At 51.9% G+C, this 18,012-nt stretch overlaps 5 protein-coding genes across 5 annotated transcripts; 1 reads left to right on the forward strand and 4 right to left on the reverse strand.

Moving 5' to 3' along the window:
* Positions 1 to 714: 714 nt before the first annotated feature.
* Triagg1_9013 (uncharacterized protein) lies at positions 715 to 1,500 on the reverse strand (the record flags this gene model as incomplete). Its single annotated transcript, XM_062903924.1, has 3 exons — positions 715 to 1,277; positions 1,369 to 1,439; positions 1,496 to 1,500. The coding sequence occupies 3 exons, from the start codon at positions 1,498 to 1,500 to the stop codon at positions 715 to 717; spliced, it is 639 nt and encodes a 212-aa protein (XP_062751957.1).
* Positions 1,501 to 4,089: 2,589 nt separating this feature from the next.
* On the reverse strand, positions 4,090 to 6,391 carry Triagg1_9014 (uncharacterized protein; the record flags this gene model as incomplete). The annotated part of the gene is made up of 2 exons (XM_062903925.1): positions 4,090 to 4,157; positions 4,219 to 6,391. 2 exons carry the CDS (start codon positions 6,389 to 6,391, stop codon positions 4,090 to 4,092), a joined length of 2,241 nt encoding a protein of 746 aa, XP_062751958.1.
* Positions 6,392 to 7,178: 787 nt separating this feature from the next.
* On the reverse strand, positions 7,179 to 8,377 carry Triagg1_9015 (uncharacterized protein; the record flags this gene model as incomplete). Its single annotated transcript, XM_062903926.1, has 3 exons — positions 7,179 to 7,776; positions 7,835 to 8,094; positions 8,159 to 8,377. The coding sequence occupies 3 exons, from the start codon at positions 8,375 to 8,377 to the stop codon at positions 7,179 to 7,181; spliced, it is 1,077 nt and encodes a 358-aa protein (XP_062751959.1).
* A 2,008-nt stretch (positions 8,378 to 10,385) lies between these two features.
* Positions 10,386 to 13,965, forward strand: Triagg1_9016 (uncharacterized protein; the record flags this gene model as incomplete). Its single annotated transcript, XM_062903927.1, has 9 exons — positions 10,386 to 10,509; positions 10,575 to 10,613; positions 10,678 to 10,795; positions 10,856 to 10,952; positions 11,007 to 11,009; positions 11,067 to 11,694; positions 11,755 to 12,214; positions 12,285 to 13,529; positions 13,599 to 13,965. 9 exons carry the CDS (start codon positions 10,386 to 10,388, stop codon positions 13,963 to 13,965), a joined length of 3,081 nt encoding a protein of 1,026 aa, XP_062751960.1.
* Positions 13,966 to 14,608: 643 nt separating this feature from the next.
* Triagg1_9017 (uncharacterized protein) lies at positions 14,609 to 17,280 on the reverse strand (the record flags this gene model as incomplete). Its single annotated transcript, XM_062903929.1, has 9 exons — positions 14,609 to 14,722; positions 14,811 to 14,903; positions 15,024 to 15,335; positions 15,492 to 15,790; positions 16,261 to 16,482; positions 16,546 to 16,679; positions 16,742 to 16,835; positions 16,898 to 17,175; positions 17,240 to 17,280. The coding sequence occupies 9 exons, from the start codon at positions 17,278 to 17,280 to the stop codon at positions 14,609 to 14,611; spliced, it is 1,587 nt and encodes a 528-aa protein (XP_062751961.1).
* Positions 17,281 to 18,012: the final 732 nt, after the last annotated feature.

Raw genomic sequence — 18,012 nt, forward strand, 5'->3', positions numbered from 1 at the left:
TCCATCCTCACCACTTCTGACAATGCTACTCAGTTTACATGAATTAACTTGATGGAATTAATCGATGGGTTGAAAGCACCGGTACCCTGCCCATATCTGATTGGTACAACATGCTCCATGTTCTGGCGACATTGCAGCCAAGAATTGCCTAACAAATGATTCGATGCCCACAAACAAGTCATCACACGCTCCCTGCTTCTACCTCATCCTTACACTTCAAAACCCCCCCTTGCTTCGTCGTTGGCATGCAACAGCAGCTTTCCTGCCTTGGTAGCACCAAGTGCTTCCGTAGCACAAGCATCAGGCGCTCGATACGCGATGCAGCCACCTTTTCTGCCGGCCATCGTAAAACACTGCAGGCCATCGGACGGGTTTCACCCATTGCCCTTTTTCTTGTGCTCACAAATCACATCACGCTGCAACCCCCGTAGCACCGACCACCTGCAGGAAAGCAGCAGCTCCCAACATAACCAACTCGCATCTGGTTGCACCAAACAACAACAACCTTGTGAAGGACTTTTTGTTTTCCATTACTGTACTTGTATATGCCTTAAAAACGCCGATAAATAACCCAACGCTGACGAAAGCCGCTGGACCCGCACGAGTCTTGACCAATCACCAGACAGACCACCAACAACATTGTAACCCTCGAGGCCAGCCCAACGGCAGCCAATCCCGTCGTAACAAAAGTGACGAGCCCGGCCACGCTCCCGCTCAATCCTCCATGTCGACATCGTCGTCCTCCTCCTCCTCTTCGTCCTCCTCGTCCCGGAAAGTCTCCACCTCTTCCTCCACGCCTCCGTCCACCCGGACCTTGATCCTCCTCTGCTCGCCGCCAAACGCCTTGATCGTGTTCTTGCGCGTAGACAGCAGCTCCTCCTCGGCGGCCACGTCGGCGCCCTGGGCCGCCAGCTCGGCCAGCCTCTTCTTCTCGCTTCCGCGGAGGCGGGGCAGCAGGTGCTCGTTCTCGGCGACCAGCTTGCGGGCAATGGCCAGCTCCTTCTCGCGCTTGCCGGCCATGCGCTTCTTGTAGAAGACACGCTCGCGGCGGGCGCGGATCTCGCTGACGCGCTTGATGGCGGCCATGGTCTTGGTGGCCAGGTCGCGGTCGTAGCGGATGGGCTCGTTGCGGCGCTGGGCGAACTGCAGGGTGCTGTCGACCGTCATCTCCTTGCCGGCGTTGCGGCGGTAGGCCTTTGTCCACTTCAGCTTGCGGGGGTTACGCTTCATCTTGTAGTTGCGGTTGCATTTTGATCTGCAGAATCTGAATGATTTGCCTAGACAAGAAGGGCAAGCCTTGGTTAGTTTGCCATTGCTATCTAACAGATCGTATGGAGGGGGGACAAAATCCATGTGGCGGGAACTCACCATCATTTCTGACAAAGGTAATACCCTTGGAAGGGTAGGCCGGACGGCCACAAAAGCTGCAGTCCTCAATCCTAAAGGCCCAGTCAGTAAATTGTTCCTCGTAGAGACCCGTATCCTGAAGACGTACCGCATCGTGGCTGTTTGATGTGGATTGTGAAGATGCTAAACTGGGTATCAGTATCATCAAATCGAACAACGTTCGTCCACCCTCAGCAAAACTCTGCCATAATTTTTTTTAGCCGCTAGTCGTTATCGATAACGGTGCTCCCTCAGCCACACTTTTTTTTTCAGCGAACGAACACATAAGCGCACAGCCACAGCCACAGCCACAGAACCACCCCTCCCCTCCCCTCCACCCTAGTCCAGATCTCTCTCGTCCACCACTCGCTTTTCCAATATTTGATGCTACTGCACTATTTTTTCCCCCTTCTCGCTCTTGTTTCTGCTAGACCGGCTATTATTATGCCACTAGCTCAGATCCGTCAGCGCGGCTCTTGGGTCCCTCCTCCCACACTGGGAAAGGGAAGGAGAAAAAAAGGGAGCGTGAGCAAGGGGCCGCTGTTCAGATGTTGCTGCTAGCGGATTAGTGACGCCTCAACAGGGGGGCTAGAAAAAGGCCTAGAAATTTTCTTCCCCAGATTTTCGTTATGTAAATGAGCGGAGGAAGAGGCATCACGCGGAGCGCTAACACGGCCGTTTATTGTCTGGCCTGAGTGTTGTCGCAGAAAAGAGACACCTGTTTTGCTCTTCTCTGTGCAGTGAGATCAGTCAGCTTACTTTTTGCTGGGCAATCATGTGCGGCTTTTTTTCTTCTTCTATTTTCTTCATGGGTTTTCAAAAACTCTATGCGTGTTACAAGTCGACTCCGGAGATGCTTTGACCGGACTTACATTACGCAAGATGCTGCCTCGGTTGTGTTCATGCATCCAGCCAGCCAATGTTTCCCTCATCCAATACTTTTTTCTTTCAAAAAGCCACCTAACCACCTAAACCGCCATGGCCCAACGAGGGCACGCGGAATATTCATTACTTTAACGTAATTAAAGCTCCCCCCCTTCCCCTCTCGAAATACGGGGGAACAAGGAGGGGGGGGGGGGGGGGGGGGCGTGTGAATACCATCAGCCTGATTTAAACAAACACAAACAAAACCACACAAAAATGATGTTAGGGGGGGCACGTTGCAGTCGGAAAATCCCCCCTTATTTAGCATTCAGTTTTCATTGCTTCCAGACATCAAAAGACCTTTGCAGCTGGTTAGTGCTGGTGGGTAAAGATGGGTTACTTGCACATGTCGCGTGAGTGAGCCTCCTCGTGGTGATTGATGCCAGAAACCGCAGATTCGTGGGTTTGTTTCGGAGGAGGAAACCCAGGGGAAGAGGTCGCTTTGGATGAGGCCGTGCCGTATTAGCCGCGTATATTGCCAGGGAATCTGCTGTGCTTGGTTGGTCGTGTCGCCATTGAGATGCAAGGCAATATATCTCCATCTTGGCACAGCATGTATTGCTACGTAGATATGTAGGTATACAGTTGGCAGGGATTGATGCTATTACACGGAGTACCTATGCTAGAGCTGTAGGTAAGGTCAGAGTTAGTAACTTCTATTCCGCGTGATATGATACGAGCAGCAATGAAACACAAAGCTTCGTTTATGAGGTAATAATACGACCCTCAGCTTGGTCTGCAATGCTTCATCCTCTACTGTACACCTCTGACTGTCGCTAGAAATAGTCCCTCTCCATTACTCCCTGTTATACTACCTAGGTAGTAGTACTGATAAATCATCCCCATATACCCCGTCTACCCCATATGCCTCATACATGATTTACTTACTAAGTACAGTACCTCCTGGGTAGGTAGGCAGGCATCTACATGAGCATGGGGCCAGACACGTATTCCATCACGCACATTGTGCTCCACGTCGCTTCATCAATGATTATGTCTATTGGCGGACCTTTCGGACCTATATATGCAGAGTTGCCTTTGAGCTATCCTGCCGAAGCTACCTAGTGCATCCGTGTTACCTAATGAGAATCCCGTCATCCGTTTCCCAGCTTCACCACCGAAAAACAAACATCAAAAACGGCCACCGGCATCCCTCATCGTCTGGTAGAGTCAGTCTAGAACCGCGTGCTACCTTGGAGGAATCACCATCACTAAGAATCTGCTGCCGATTGGTCCGTTTCGACGTCCACAGTTTGTCACAGGTAATCCCTCCCCCCCGTCCAAATACCACCAAAGAACCCGCCTCCCAGTTTGCATTGCGACGCCAATAACGACATATTTGTCTATGCTTCCAACATGTACCTGCCTCGGCAAGATGTTTTCCCCTTCTCAGATCTTTTGCGTAAGTAAGGGTGCGTCTCATACACGCAAAAGACTGCGTAAATCCGAAGCTGGAAACCCGAGTGTGAATGATATCCGTAACAAGCCTGATATGATATGTGGCCGAATCCTATGTGAACAAAACGCCGCGTGGTGGTTGTTGAAATGAGCATGATGCTGCATGCTTGTGGGAATTAAAGAAGGAAAAGGGTAAGAAAAGAAAAGAATGAAACAGAAGAGACACGTTGAGACAAACGCCGAGCAGCCAAAAACACACAAAAACGCATCATAAACAATGTCTGGTACTCCAAAGGCAACGGATGCTTTTCTTCAATCAAGCCTTAGCATCTGCCTTGCTAAACGCCTTGCCAGCTTTGTCTCCGCCGTCAGAGCCTTCAACTATCGGCTACCATTCTTCTTGCTGCCCATCTTGAGGCGTTCCTTGCAGTCTGGGCAGTACCATTTGGCTATCAGGCGTGGTTAGCATCGTCGTCCAACACCATTGGAAAGGGTCATGTTGAAACTTACTTTTCGAACTTGGCGCAACCTTTAGGCCCACACAGGCCAAATGGAACCATTCGCGAGCACAGTCGTCAGAATCGCACGCAACCATGGCACCATAGCTGATGCTGTTACAGTAGCAGTAGGTCGCTTCGTCTGCGTCAACATCGGCATCTTCGTCGCCGTCGTCGCCCTGCATGCTGCTGTTTCCGTCCTCATCCACAAGCTGAGCCAGAGCCTGTGCTCCTGCAACGCCCTTCTTCTGCTGAGTCTTTTTGCCATTGCCCGTTGGCTCAGCATTGCGCGTCGTCCGCGGCCTGGCGGCGGCCGCGTCTTGGAAACTGGGTAGAGCCGGGGTGGATGGCTTGCTTGCTCTACCACTTTTGGTCGTGACCATTCCCGTGCTTTGCGATGTAGACTGAGTAGGCTCGCTCTTGCGGTCCGTCTCGTCCACCCTGCTATTCCGGCGGCTGAGGGAGGAGGTGGTGGTAATAGCAGGAGGGATAGGGGTCGCCGCAGGCTTGTCCTCTACTTGCTCTGGCTCCTTTGGCGATGGCTCAGTCTTGACCGTTACCGCGGGTTCCTTGCTAGGTTCCGAGTCATGGCCAGGGCGTGACCAGTTTGCGGCCGGTGTGATTTCCGGCGTGCTGGGGATATTCCCGTTTGTCTTCTTCGCTGCCGACGAAGGGGGCCTGGCCTTGCTGGTTTCCGAGTTTGACTGTATAGAATTCTGTCGCGCGCGGGACGTCGTCGGACGAGGGGCGGGCGTGGGTGCCGGCGCCGGCGCCGGTGACGGGCGGCTTGTTGGCACCTTTGTCTCTGGCAAAACTCCTAGGACAGGAGACGACGCAGCTGACGGGGACATGGTAGCGGATAGAGCATTCCTGGAAAAAGGCACGAGGCAGTCAGTACCATAGTCTAGGTCAAAGAGCAGATAGAGAGGTAGGGAATGAGAATAGACAAGGCCGTACTTTTTCTTGGATTGGCCGCTGCTTGTAGGCAGAGCCTTGCGTTTCTTGGGCACCTCTGGAGCTGGAGTCTCTCGAGGGCTCGTGGTGGGCTTTGTTTTGGATGAGTTGTTCCCAAAGACGAGGCTCATGGCACGCTCCATCTGTGGCGCCTCTCCACCACTGGCAACAGCTTTCTCCTTGTCTTGGCCCTTGTCCTTGTCTTTTTCTTTTTCCTTTTCCTTGTCTACTTTGCGCCTCTTCTGGGGAGGGTTGTTATTGGAAGAAGCTCCAGTAGAGATACCTAAACCAACGTTGTTGCTATCGGCCGTCTTTCGAACTTTGCTGGAGCTAGTTTTCTTGTTGTTGCCATCCTTGGTCCGGCTATCATGATCATCCGCTTCGGAGTCAAGGGCATGCACCTTTTGACTCTTCTTGGCTTGGACAGCCTGCTTTCTGGCGTCGCTTCGAGCGGCGGCCTGTTCTGCCAGGGCCTGTGCAGCAGCCGAAATCGCCGCCGCACCATCGCGCCTGGATCTTTCAGCTGCCGCCGAAGACTTGCCATTGCGGTTTTCGGGGTACGCCCAGTGTGTGGTGCTTCCCCATTTCGCTTCGTCGCTGAATTCGTTTTCTAGATATGGCCATACATCCTCCGCGCGAGCCAGCTGCCTCTGCAACGCCTCATTCGCTGTGGAAATGACATGGTTCTTCTCCTCTAGCGACACGAGCATTTCTTGTATCTTGATCGCGGTCTGGCGGAACAGCTGGCGGCGATGGAGGTTGGAGGGGTCGAACACGCCGCCGTTGGTATCTTCGGTCGAGATTACGGGCTGATGGTGCTGCTTGAACGCAATTCCGTTGGAGCTTGCCTGGGTGTTGGCGGCTGCAGAGCTCAGCGCCGTCGTGCTGGAGGCGTCATTGCTCGCCAGCGCTTCGGGAACGGCGAAAGTCCTCGCGGAGGCGACAAGCTTGAAAAGCTGCTCCTGGGGAGCGAAGATCTTGGCGTCGACCTCCTTGAGCAGAGTAAAGTGTCGGACAAGCTCTTTGGGGAGGGCGGTAATGGTATCGGCAAAGTGCGTAATGGCAGGAAAGATGTCAATGGGCTGGTCCCCAACTGGGCCGCCCAGCGAGTCTCTGGTGCCGGAGCGAGCAGCGGTCGCCGAGCTTCGAGGAGGGTTTGTGCGCGTCTGCCGGACAGGCTGCGACCTCCGGTGCGACGGCGCTTCCACGGCGGGAGCCTTGGCCGACTTCATTGCGAACACGGCGAGGACTGGACGGGTGATTGTTGTGGGAATCGGAGTAGAGGGGCGACAGCGGCTGGGCGAACTTTTTTTTTTTTGGCCCTTGGAGGGCGATGATATTGCTAAAGAGGGAGAAACAGTAGAAAGACGCCTCTGATTGGGGACCGCCTAGGCCATCCTGCTCCAAAGCCGAGGTTAGAGAGCCAGATCATGCGTGGGCGGCGTGGAGACGGTGCGAAGGTGATGATGAAGCAGCAGAATCGTATCTCTGAGTTTGGGGAGCGAGGAGCAACATCCGCCGCGAGATACGGGGGTACGTACCGCCCGATTCTGCCGTTCCTGGTGAGCTTAGCGGCGCATGACACAGCGCGCACCGCACTGGAGACCAGCTGTCATTGGGCAGCCGGAAAAAGCTGGCCTCCGAGAGAGAGCTTTGGGTTTACAGGTATGGCGTCAGCTGAGCTGCAGACAATTGCGCGCGCATTTGAGTGCACATTACGGAGCCCGTACATATGGGGCCTCTTTTGTGCTTCTGGATTGCAGTTGATTTTTATTGCGGACTACTAGATGCATTTAAGTGACAAAGGCACAGAGGGTATGTAAATTGGACAAGCATAGCTGTTAAATAGGTACAAAGAGGAGATTACAGTCCAACGCAGCAAATGCATGGCGAGAATCGAAGGGGCCATCTACCATAACCAGAAGAGAGAGAAGAAGAAAAGCGCCGAGTACTAATAATACGATATGATGTAATATGCCATGCCTCTCTATAGAACGAAACGGGGTATCGTCGCCATAATCACTCCATCATGCTTCGCGCCTTGGCCGTCCTCGCCTTGGCCGAGGGATTCTCTCTATCCGACTGCTTCTGCCTCCATTGCCACTCCAAGAGCACCCAAATAAAGTCCTTGAGGTCGAAATCTGGCCATAGACACTTGCGGAAGAAGATGTGCGTGTCCTGGTGGCACTGCCAGAGCATGAAGTCGCTGAGCCGCTCAACACCGCTCGTCCTGACGAAAATGTCCAGAGGGGGGTCATCGGCAGTGTATATGTGTCGCTCAATGGTGTCTACCGTGATGCTGTCAGGGTTGGGCAGCGTCGTAGAGCCGTATGACCCAGACCTGGTGAGCAACCGAGGCTCGGGAGAGTCCGAGGGCAGGGTGGTAGAAGAGGAATCGTTGTCGTCGTATTCGCCATCGTCGAGTGGCTCGTCTGGGATTGTGGGCAGTGGCTCACGTCCGTCAAATTGACTAGACAATATCTTTTGCCTGATGCGCGATGGAGAGAAGGGGGTGTTCTTGGGCGGCGTCGGAGATAGAAACTCTTGCACGGTTGATCGGATGGCAGTTGTCATCTCTGCCCTCGAGGTGTATGGGAAGCAGATGTTCAGGACGGCTCTAAACCAGGCCGTTAGCTTCTCTTTAATCCAACAGAGCACAAGATCTCGATACGTACTTGTTGTTATGCTTGGTCCTTGCTACAGCCTTGTCCATGACTTCCAGAACATCTTCGCGTATCAACTCACGCTGGCCCAGGATGCGGACGCAAGCTCCATAGCGGTCAAGGATATCGCCATAGGTTGTCAGCTGCTCCAGCTTGACTTTTGCAAGCTGCATCAACCCTTCGACCTCATACTTTGGCCTGTTAAAGTTCTCGATACTAAACGCGTAGACAGTCACGACTTTGACGCCGCACTTGTAGCAGATTTCCATGATCTAGATGCAGCTTTGTGTTAACCACGAGAGATAGCTTAGGTAGAGACGGGAGCAGATAACAAACCCTAGCCAAGGCCTCAAAACCACGGTGATGCCCTTCGACAGTCTCCATGCGGCGACTTCTGGCGTAACGTCTGTTGCCGTCCATCTCGAAGGCAACATGCTGAGGGATTGGGCCCTGCTTGAGGGCGCCAATCAGCAGCTCACGGAGCTGGTTGATGGCCCATTCTCCCGGTGGTGACTCGAGTATCAGCCTCCGCAAAAGCGAAACGGTGTCGGCCATGTCGAGACAAAGAAGAGAAGGGGGAAAGGAAAGGAAAGGCGTGTAAAGGAAGGGCGGTGCTGTGGGAAGAGAGGCCGAAGGGGGGCGCGGAATAGGTGCTCTAGTTTTCCTGTTTTAATTAGACGGCTTTAAATTGAGGGAAGACAGGAAAAGAAAAGAAAGGGCTAAATTAAGCAAAGGATGGAGAGAATTCAAGAGCAAGAAAAAACGAGAGCTTCAGTAGAACATGATGAAGGCTGGAATCAACAATCGGCGCAGGCCAGAGGATTTGGAGGCGAAATCACCGAGGTGGACAAAGATTTGATTTGATCAAAGGGCCGCGAAAATGCTGTGGCGAAGCTAGGCGGAAGCTCAACTGGCCACATTTGTTGTTCAGCGCCTCGCCGCTCTAGCGCAGGCTTTTGGCGGGCTCGGAGATCTGGGACAGGGGCATATCGACAGCAAATCCGAGGCGAGACAGCGGCCCCCTTGCCTTGCTTGGCTGGGAAATGGGCTGGAAGCACATGAAATTGATGATTACGAGATTCAACCGATTTGGTGATTCTGGATGTCTCGTGTCTACACCGATGCTTGGACTCATAACTACGGATTGGTAGCAATGATTTACAGCACGTTGTTAATAATAAAATTTACCTAATCAATGTTCTGTAGATTATTTACCCAGCGCCCACCGGTATGTACAGCTGGGGGTTTTTACTCCATGGATGCATGGATACAGGCCCAACAGAGCTTGAGCCCTACAATGGGCAATAGTGAGAATGAAACCTTGAACCCTCCCCCCTGGCCACCAGCCTCGGTGGCTGACTCCGGTGCCTGATGATCTCACCAGTAGGAGTTTTACCATGAACAGCCCTGGTTCTTCGAGTCCATGTTATCCATATTCCCGCCACATTCCAAATATTCCAGGATTTCCAGGATTTCCAACGGCGCCCTCGCTTTGTCTTAGTGCCGACTACCTACTTTCTTTAGTTTTTACATTAGCCTTGGGTTCTCTGTCGTGCTGATTTTTAGCTGGTCCGATACTGCTGCTAGTCTACAGTAGCGCCTCTGCCCACAGGCTATCAATTTCGAGACTTGATATCCGCTCGTCGTCGGATTCGATTGCTGACTCGACTCCAATCTTTGACCAGTAGCCGTGGCCGTAAAAGTCCTGACGTCACTCCTTCATATCGCAGTCCAATTCAATTCCTGCTTCTCCTCACGGCGACTTTCGTGCTCATGCTCGAACGGACTCCAATGGGCGTCGGCTAGGGGTCCTTATGCAAAGCAGACTGGACTGTTGGGCAAAAAACCCATAGTTATGCAGAGATGCTGCGAGAAAAGCCTGCTATCAATGGTCGCAAGCGCCGCCATTGGCCCCGGTGCGCTGTTATCCGCTGGACAACGACGTCATGTTGACAGCGAGACGTGAGACCGTTGGGTGTCAAAAACCGTGGGTTAGCTGACATGGGGCCCGGGGGAACACTCCGTTTATATCGTGCAAAGGTGAAGTCAAGGTGCAATCACGCCCACGTAAACCCGGTCAACGACAGCGCCGTTCCATGGTTTATACCTGCTATCAAGGTCACTAACTTGGCGGTAAAACGGAATCGTCATCACGGCCATTAGGCACCAACAGCTGCAGTTGAGGTGGTGGTGCAACCACTATAATCTGCCTGTGTTCACTTGTGCCCCTCCATCCTCCCGCCAGCCCCACGTTGGACTTGCGCCTCGTAAAACCAAGCTCTCCAGGAGGGAGAAAGTAGCTCATTGCTGATAGGCTATTGCTTGTCCCTGCCATTGACAAGGACGCTTTATACAAGCTCCAAGCTCCAGCTGCAGCTCTTCTTCCTTTTCCCTCCTCTTCTCCTTTCTCATCACGCAATCTCTCCGTGCTTCTTCTCCTCTCCTGCGTCGAGTCCGTCCTCCGCTGTCTCTCCCCGGCATATCCAGCCGGCATCGCGATCCGGATCACCGCGGCTTCTGCTAGACTTGCCAGACGGGCTGCCTCCTCCATCCCTCCTGCACAATGGTTGTTCACGATGGCCACGAATACCTCACCGAGGAAGAGAGGCGTTTGAAAGAGGACAGAGAGAAAACCAAGTACTGGAAGAAATGGGGGCCCTACGTCGCCGAGAGGCAATGGGCAACAGGTAGCCTCTGCTCGGCTGGGAGGCCCAAACCACAACGCGATTGCAATGCTAACTTCTTGTGATAGTACGAGAGGATTACAGTGCCGATGGAGACGCGTGGAGTTGTATGTTGTCCATATATTCCTTCTCTGTGGATTTGGAACCAGCTCTAATCTTCTTCTTCCTTAGACTTCACGCACGACGATGCACGATCTCGAGCTTTCAGATGGGGTGAAGATGGCATTGCCGGTGTCTCGGATACACATGGATTTCAAAATATTGGCTTTGCCTTCTGGAACGAGGAAGAGTATGCCATCCCGACCCCGATCCTCAACGAAACGCAACATGGTCCTAATCTCTAAACCAGTCCCTTTTTGAAGGAGCGTCTCTTTGGACTTTCTAACCCTCAAGGAAACCACGGCGAGAGTGTCAAGGAAGCCCACTTTCATGTCGATAACACTCCCGTAAGCCAACAACCATTTTCTGTGCTGATGAATAACGCTAACTTACTTCGCTAGACTGTACGTCTCAACTCAACACTAGAACCCCATGTCCTCTCGATACTAACATAAAGCCAGCACTCTTACATGAAGTTCCTTTACAAATACCCCCAAAAGCCGTTCCCTTATGATGATCTCATCAAGGAAAATGCTCGGAGAACCAGAAACGACAAAGAATACCAGCTTCTCGATACTGGGGTGTTTGACGAAGATAGATACTGGGACATCTTCATTGAAACGGCCAAGGAGTCTGACGATCCAGATGAGCTCCTCTTCCGTGTTACCGCCTGGAACAGAGGCCCTGACCCGGCCCCCCTCCACATCGTACCTCACGTCTGGTTCCGAAACACCTGGACCTGGGGCAGAGAGCCGGATGAAAAGAAGCCATCGATTGCGGCCCATACCGAAGACTCGGCCAAATCAAAGCATTGGAAGCTTGGAGAGCGATACTTTCTTCTCTCTCCGTCTCCTGGCGTCGGCAGCTCGGGAACAGATGTCATGCCTAAGCTGATGTTTACTGAAAACGACACCAATACCGAGCTCCTCTACGAACAGCCGAACGAACAGCCCTACGTCAAGGATGCCTTCCACAGGTACATTGTCGGTGGAGAAAAGGAAGCTATTAACCCTGCCCAAACAGGCACCAAATGCGCTGCTTGGTACAACTTCAACGAGGATGGCGGTGTCAGTCCTGGTGAATGCGCCGGTATGTGATCCATCCTGTAGAGTATATCGTATCTGTTTGCGGACTAACAATCACATGCAGTCGTTCGTTTCCGATTCACAAAACGTGATGAGTCGTACCTCGATGAAGAAGAATTTGACGACATCATTGAAAAACGCAGAGAGGAAGCGGATGAGTTCTATTACAGAATCAGTCCTCTCCCGCTATCTGATGACTTGCGCAATATCCAGAGACAAGCCTTCTCAGGCATGATGTGGACAAAGCAGCATTATTACTTTATCTGGGACCAGTGGGCGAGGGGAGACCCCGGCACTCTTCCTCCGCCTACAGATCGTATGGGTGTCCGAAACTCACAGTGGAAGCATATGCATTGTGACGATATCCTGTCTATGCCCGACTCTTGGGAATATCCATTCTTTGCTGCCTGGGACAGCGCCTTCCACTGCATCCCCTTGGCACAGATTGACCCGGATTTTGCGAAGAAGCAGCTCGATCTCTTTACCAGGGAGTGGTACTGTCATCCCAATGGTCAACTGCCTGCGTAAGCGACCCTTTCTGAAATATTTGCAACTAATCATGTCAATCATCCGTGGTGCTAACACTTACAACAGATACGAATGGAACTTTGGTGATGTCAATCCTCCCGTCCATGCCTGGGCCACTTTCAGAACCTTCAAGATTGAGAGAAAGCTGTACGGACGCCAGGATCTCGATTTCCTTGAGCGAGTTTTCCAGAAGCTTCTGCTCAACTTCACCTGGTGGGTAAATCGAAAAGATGCCGATGGCAAGAACATCTTTGAGGGTGGTTTCTTGGGACTCGATAATATCGGTCTGTTCAACCGTTCTGAGCCTCTGCCCACGGGAGGTGTCCTTGAACAGGCTGACAGCACTGGTTGGATGGCGTTTTACTGCCTGTCCATGCTCAACATTGCACTTGAGCTTGCCAAGCATCGCCGAATCTACGAAGACATTGCCTCAAAGTTCTTTGAGCACTTCATCTTCATCAGCGATGCCATGACCTTCCGCACAGGCCAGAAAGATGAACAGTCTCTCTGGAACGAAGAGGACGGCTTTTACTATGATGCCATTTCCTGGGGTGGCCCATGGCTTCAGCAGCTACCTGTGAGGTCCTTGGTCGGCCTCATTCCTCTTTATGCCACCGCAACTCTTGAACCTGAGCTTATTAACAAGCTGCCCTCGTTCAAGAAGAGGGTCGAATGGTTTATTGCAAACCGTTGCGACTTGGCAGAGAGGAACATGGCCAGCATCAGGAAGAGAGGGAAAGGCGACCGTATCCTCTTGTCAATCGTCAGCAAGGAGCGTTTGGAGAAGATCCTAAAAAGGATGCTAGATGAGGATGAATTCTTCAGTGACCATGGTATCCGCTCGCTGTCTAAATTTCACAAAGAGAACCCCTTCTCCATGGAAGTAAAGGGGCAAGAGTTCACGGTTGGCTACGTCCCAGGAGACTCCGATACTGGGCTTTTCGGCGGCAACAGCAACTGGAGAGGACCAATCTGGCTTTGCGTCAACTTTTTGTTGATCGAGTCACTCCAGCGATTCTACCTCTTCTATGGACCTGACTTCAAGGTCGAATGCCCCACTGGCAGTGGCATTTACATGCATTTGGGCAAGGTCTCGGAAGAGATCCAGCACCGATTACAGCATCTCTTTGCTCGAGATGACTACGGCAGGCGCAGCATCAACGCTGGTGACGATCGCCTCGACTATGACGAGCACTGGAAGGACTACCTCTGGTTCTATGAGTTCTTCGATGGCGACAGTGGAAGGGGTCTCGGTGCCAGTCATCAGACGGGATGGACTGGTCTAATTGCTCGGTTGATCCATGACACAGGGTAAGTACAGATAGATGGATGACTTGTTTTCTTTTTTTGGAATGGTTGACTAATTTGAATCAAACAAAGTATCAACTGTCGTCTGCCTCAGACTCCACGAACGCCCTCCGCCACCATGGCGCACTACTTTGACGATATCTTCCAGAGACAAGTGGGCAAGGGCGTTCCTCACCCCGGTGGTGGCAGGCGCCATATCAGACGTTCATCAACGGCCCGCTCCATCGGTGCCAGAAGCGACTTTGACTTCTCCGTCAACGGAACTGACGACGACGCGCGGTCTGTCGCCAACTCGGTTCACCACGACGATCCGGAGAGGGCCAAGGAGAAGGAAGAAGCGGACAGCCATATGCATCGCTACATTTCTGACCAGCTCTCAAGGTATACAAACGGCGAAAATGGCTACGAAGGAGAAGAGTTTGAGGCTCGAGCTGAGTAGTGGCTTCTGCTGGTGTCGTGTGAGGAGGGTATTTTGGATTTTTCAAAACAAAAAATCGGTGTAGCTTGATCTATATTGTATTTAGAACTACAGTACAAGGCAAGAAGATGTGTTTGGTATAAGATTTTGGAGGATACAAATTGGGTCATGCCTTGGTATATGATTTTGTTAGTTATGTTTTTACTTGAATATATATGAGCAGTTGAAAAAGATGCGCCGCATTGAGTTGATTCGAAGCATTTCTTCTTACAGAGACAGATCACATCACATGAGCTTGTGTACAGAAAAGCCATTTCTTCATTTTCTAGAAAAAAAAACTTGCCTTCTATTTGCACATGCTGTTGCCACCAATCAACAGCATCTCTTCTCCCCCCCTGGCTGGCAGCTATTTGCGCCCCCTCCTCCCAGATGAAAATATGGACGCATACAAACCACCCGAGAAAAAACACATCCGCATCACTTCTTGTCCCAAGCTCAAAAAAACCTCTATACATGTTTTGGTGGGGGGCTTCGTTGGTTTTAAAAAAAAATTGAGCCTTTTTTGGATGTTTATAAAAACTCAGCCCCTTTAGTTGAGGCAAAAGGGGGAAAAGTTTCAACAAAGGGGATTCTTTGTTTTGATAATTTTTTATACATGAATAAATTACAGGTTGTCAGTGAGGAGCTTGTTCATCTTGGCGATGCGGGCGGAGACGCTGAGGTCGATGGTTCGGTCGCCGACCTCGACAATGAGTCCACCAACAATCTCGGGGTTGACCTAGAACATTGATTTGTGAGTTGACGTTTTCAAATACAGAAGCAGAGGGAGCCAATGCCCTCCCATATATAGAAGGGCGTCAACGTACAGCGTTGGTGACCTTGAGCTTCTTGCCCTGGCCAACGTAGGAGGACTTGGCAACGGCAGTCTCCAGGCGAGACAGAGTCTTGGGGTCAAGAGCCTACAGAGATTCGTGTTAGAATTATACTTCATCTTCTTGAGTGCGTGATTCCGACATTGCCGTGTCGTTTCAAACGTCGAGGGTTGATTGAAGGATGTTCAAATCCAAGGTATGACGCACCTGAGCGCTGGTAACGGTCATCTCAACCTCGCCACGAGCAGCAGCGATGATCTGGCCAAACTTCTCAGTGACGCCCTTGAGGAGACCCAGTCGGTTGTTCTCGGCGAGGGTGTCGAGGAAGTTCTTGAGGGTGGCGCCGCTGGCACCGGCCTGCTTGATGAGCTCGGCAACAATCGCAGACTTGTCGGCGGGGGTCAGGGTGGGAGCAGACAGGATTCCGACGAGCTTGGCGTCCTTCTCGAGGATGCCGCCCAGCTTGGCGAGCTCCTTAGCGGTGGCATCGAGGGTGGAAGTCTTGGAGGCCGCAGTGTACTAAAATTGACGCAAGGATTAGCCATTCGTTGGTGGTGATGCCAATTCCTCGACGCCCGAAGCCGCAGCGCTCAGGAAAAGTATGCAATTGGCAGCTTTGCCATCCGGAGCATCGAGAAACACCATTTTTTTCCATCCGGGGGGGAGAGGCCGTACCAGAGCAGTGGCGTAGGTGCCATCGAGACCGAAGACGGCAATGGGAGCCTTGGGCTCGCTGGCGGCGGCAGCAAAGGTTCGGACCGGAGCAACACTGAGAGCGGCGGCACGCTGAGGGGCAGCGGCCCTGAGGGAGCGGAAGACTTGTCGCGACAGCATGGCGGCCGTGGAGGATTGGATGGGCGTCGAAGGTGGTGAGAGACCGGCGTTCGTAGAGATCGCTTTTCGAGGTTGAGGTTCTCTGCGGCCGGCAATTTTGGATGTGGATGCCTTGCCGAGCGGGTGAGGCACCAACTTTTCTGCTTATGTAATTCAGTCTCGATGAAATACAGGCACTACCAGGTACTAAGATAGGTGCGTTCAAACACACAAACATCAGAAGACTCAACGGTGCTTTTGTATTTTAATATTTTTTTATTTTTTATTTTTTTATTATTTATTATGTATCATGCGGCGCGTCTGATTATTCTCTTCTCGTGATGTATGAATTTACTCAATGATTTATAAATCAAAGTGTCCAAACCGCACCATCTTCTGGCCGCATACTAATTGATTGTCCTTGCCGGTGCCCTTTACCCGACTCTGCCCGATCGATCGACCCAACACTATCGATTCAGGCCCTTATTCCCAAATCTACAATATCCTAACGCCTTGCCTTGCTCCCTATCAAGCATTATCGCAATTTTGCAGAGATGAACTAAACAGAAACACAAAAAGAAAGGTGTAATGAAGCGTGAAGCAACCCTCGATCAATCACTCTTCATCATACTATCAACGAGGTCTCCCAGAGGACCCCAGTAATCCCGCCCGCTTGCCAAGCTATGCTCATCGATAAAAAGCACATACTGCTTGAAGCTGGTGTTGAGATGAGGTTCCAGCCCCAGCTCCCGGATTACCGGATAGTGGTGGCAGTAGATGTGCGCGTACACGCGGTACATTCGCTTGAAGATCTGACGAATTAGAGTTGGGAAGGATTTAGGAAAAGGAACGCCTACGATTATCATCAGCAGTCATGTCGAGCACTGAGTGCCACAACTCAAAACAAGCCACTTACCAATCTTGCTGGGCATGACGGATTCATTGTCGATGTTGGCTTGAACCCACGTCATCAGCTGTTCAATGTAGGCTGGCGCAGCCATCTTGGTCGGCCGCTTATAATTTTCGCTGTCTTGCCAGAGATATTCAAACCTGACCTTGTCAGATTCGCTTCCAAGAGCTGTGACGCTTGGGACGTGGATTTTATATCTTACTCATCCGTGGCCTTCATCTCGGGGCATGACTGCGGCGAGCAAAACTCGGTGATGGCACCGTAGAGAAGGTTGATCTGGTTGTAGAAATCCACCACTGGCCATGTCATGTTACGTCTTCCGGTTTTGCCTGGCACGAATTGTGGACGACAAACTCACTGTTGACTGCCAACCATTCGTTCTCATCCTCGCCTTCCGGCAGCTTGACACACTTTCTCAAGCTGCCTCCTCCTAGGGTGGCTTCGGCATACTGCCTTAACTGATAACTGTTGACGCCACCTTTTCCAGCGCGCGGGCGGAACTGATTTCTAGTCTTTTGGTTGCTGCTCAGAAATATTTCGCCATCAGCAAACACGGTATTCAGCACAGGCTTGAGCGGGGGGTCTTCGTAAATGGGTAATATGGTGCTGTCCGGCCTCTCCATCTTGGCGCGAGACCTGGGACTGAGGTATTGAAATAGGGACAAGGGCATGTTGACGGCGACGACGAAACTGCACATACGAGTGAGGGTTGACTGACACTGTCTGCAGGAACTGGGCCATGGCGAGGCGAGGGTCGGGGTTTTGGTCGTGACGTTTGGCAAGCTAAGATGTAATACGACGGTCTGCGTTCCATACCAACTGGTTAGCGGGGCAATGAATGGCATGTCAAGGATGGAGGAAGACGGCTCACGGAGCAAATGCTAGTGATGCAATATTGGGAGCTGGCAGTCGGAGGAGCGCGCCAGGGGTTGGACACCAGACGATGCGAGGATGAAATGCCGGTAGAATGTAAAATGCTCATGCGATGCCGGGCAGCGAGTTGGGGAGTTTGGCGATGCGCTGACAGCCCGTGCGGAAAGATATGTAGATAGACAGATGGATGTGGATAGAGAGATAGAGGGAGGCGGTGGTGTCGCATCAAGGGCGGCTCTGCCGTGTTTACAGCTTTCCTGATTGGTACTGCTAATGTGGTTGCTGGGTGCACAGGGCAGTTTAGTACGTCAGAGGCTCTGTGAGGGCTCCATTTTAGTGATTAGGAGTACTGGGTACCTTGATGGCGGGGCAGTCATTACCAGGTAGTAGTAGCGATTGAGGGGGGTTAGCTAGTGCATAAGGTACTGGGTACAGCTGCTGAAAGGGATGAACTCGGTGATGGCGAGATGGAGGACATTGACGATCATTCAGCCAACCGGCACAACGCCCACTTGTGGATTCTCTGCATGTACATAGGCTCTAAGAGAATTAAGGGATAAGTGATATTTACAATTGCTGCTATGTAGCTGAATTCTTGTT

Source organism: Trichoderma aggressivum (assembly GCF_033847375.1).
Source record: "Trichoderma aggressivum f. europaeum strain CBS 100526 chromosome Unknown scaffold_048, whole genome shotgun sequence".
In the NCBI taxonomy this organism is placed as follows: domain Eukaryota; kingdom Fungi; phylum Ascomycota; class Sordariomycetes; order Hypocreales; family Hypocreaceae; genus Trichoderma; species Trichoderma aggressivum.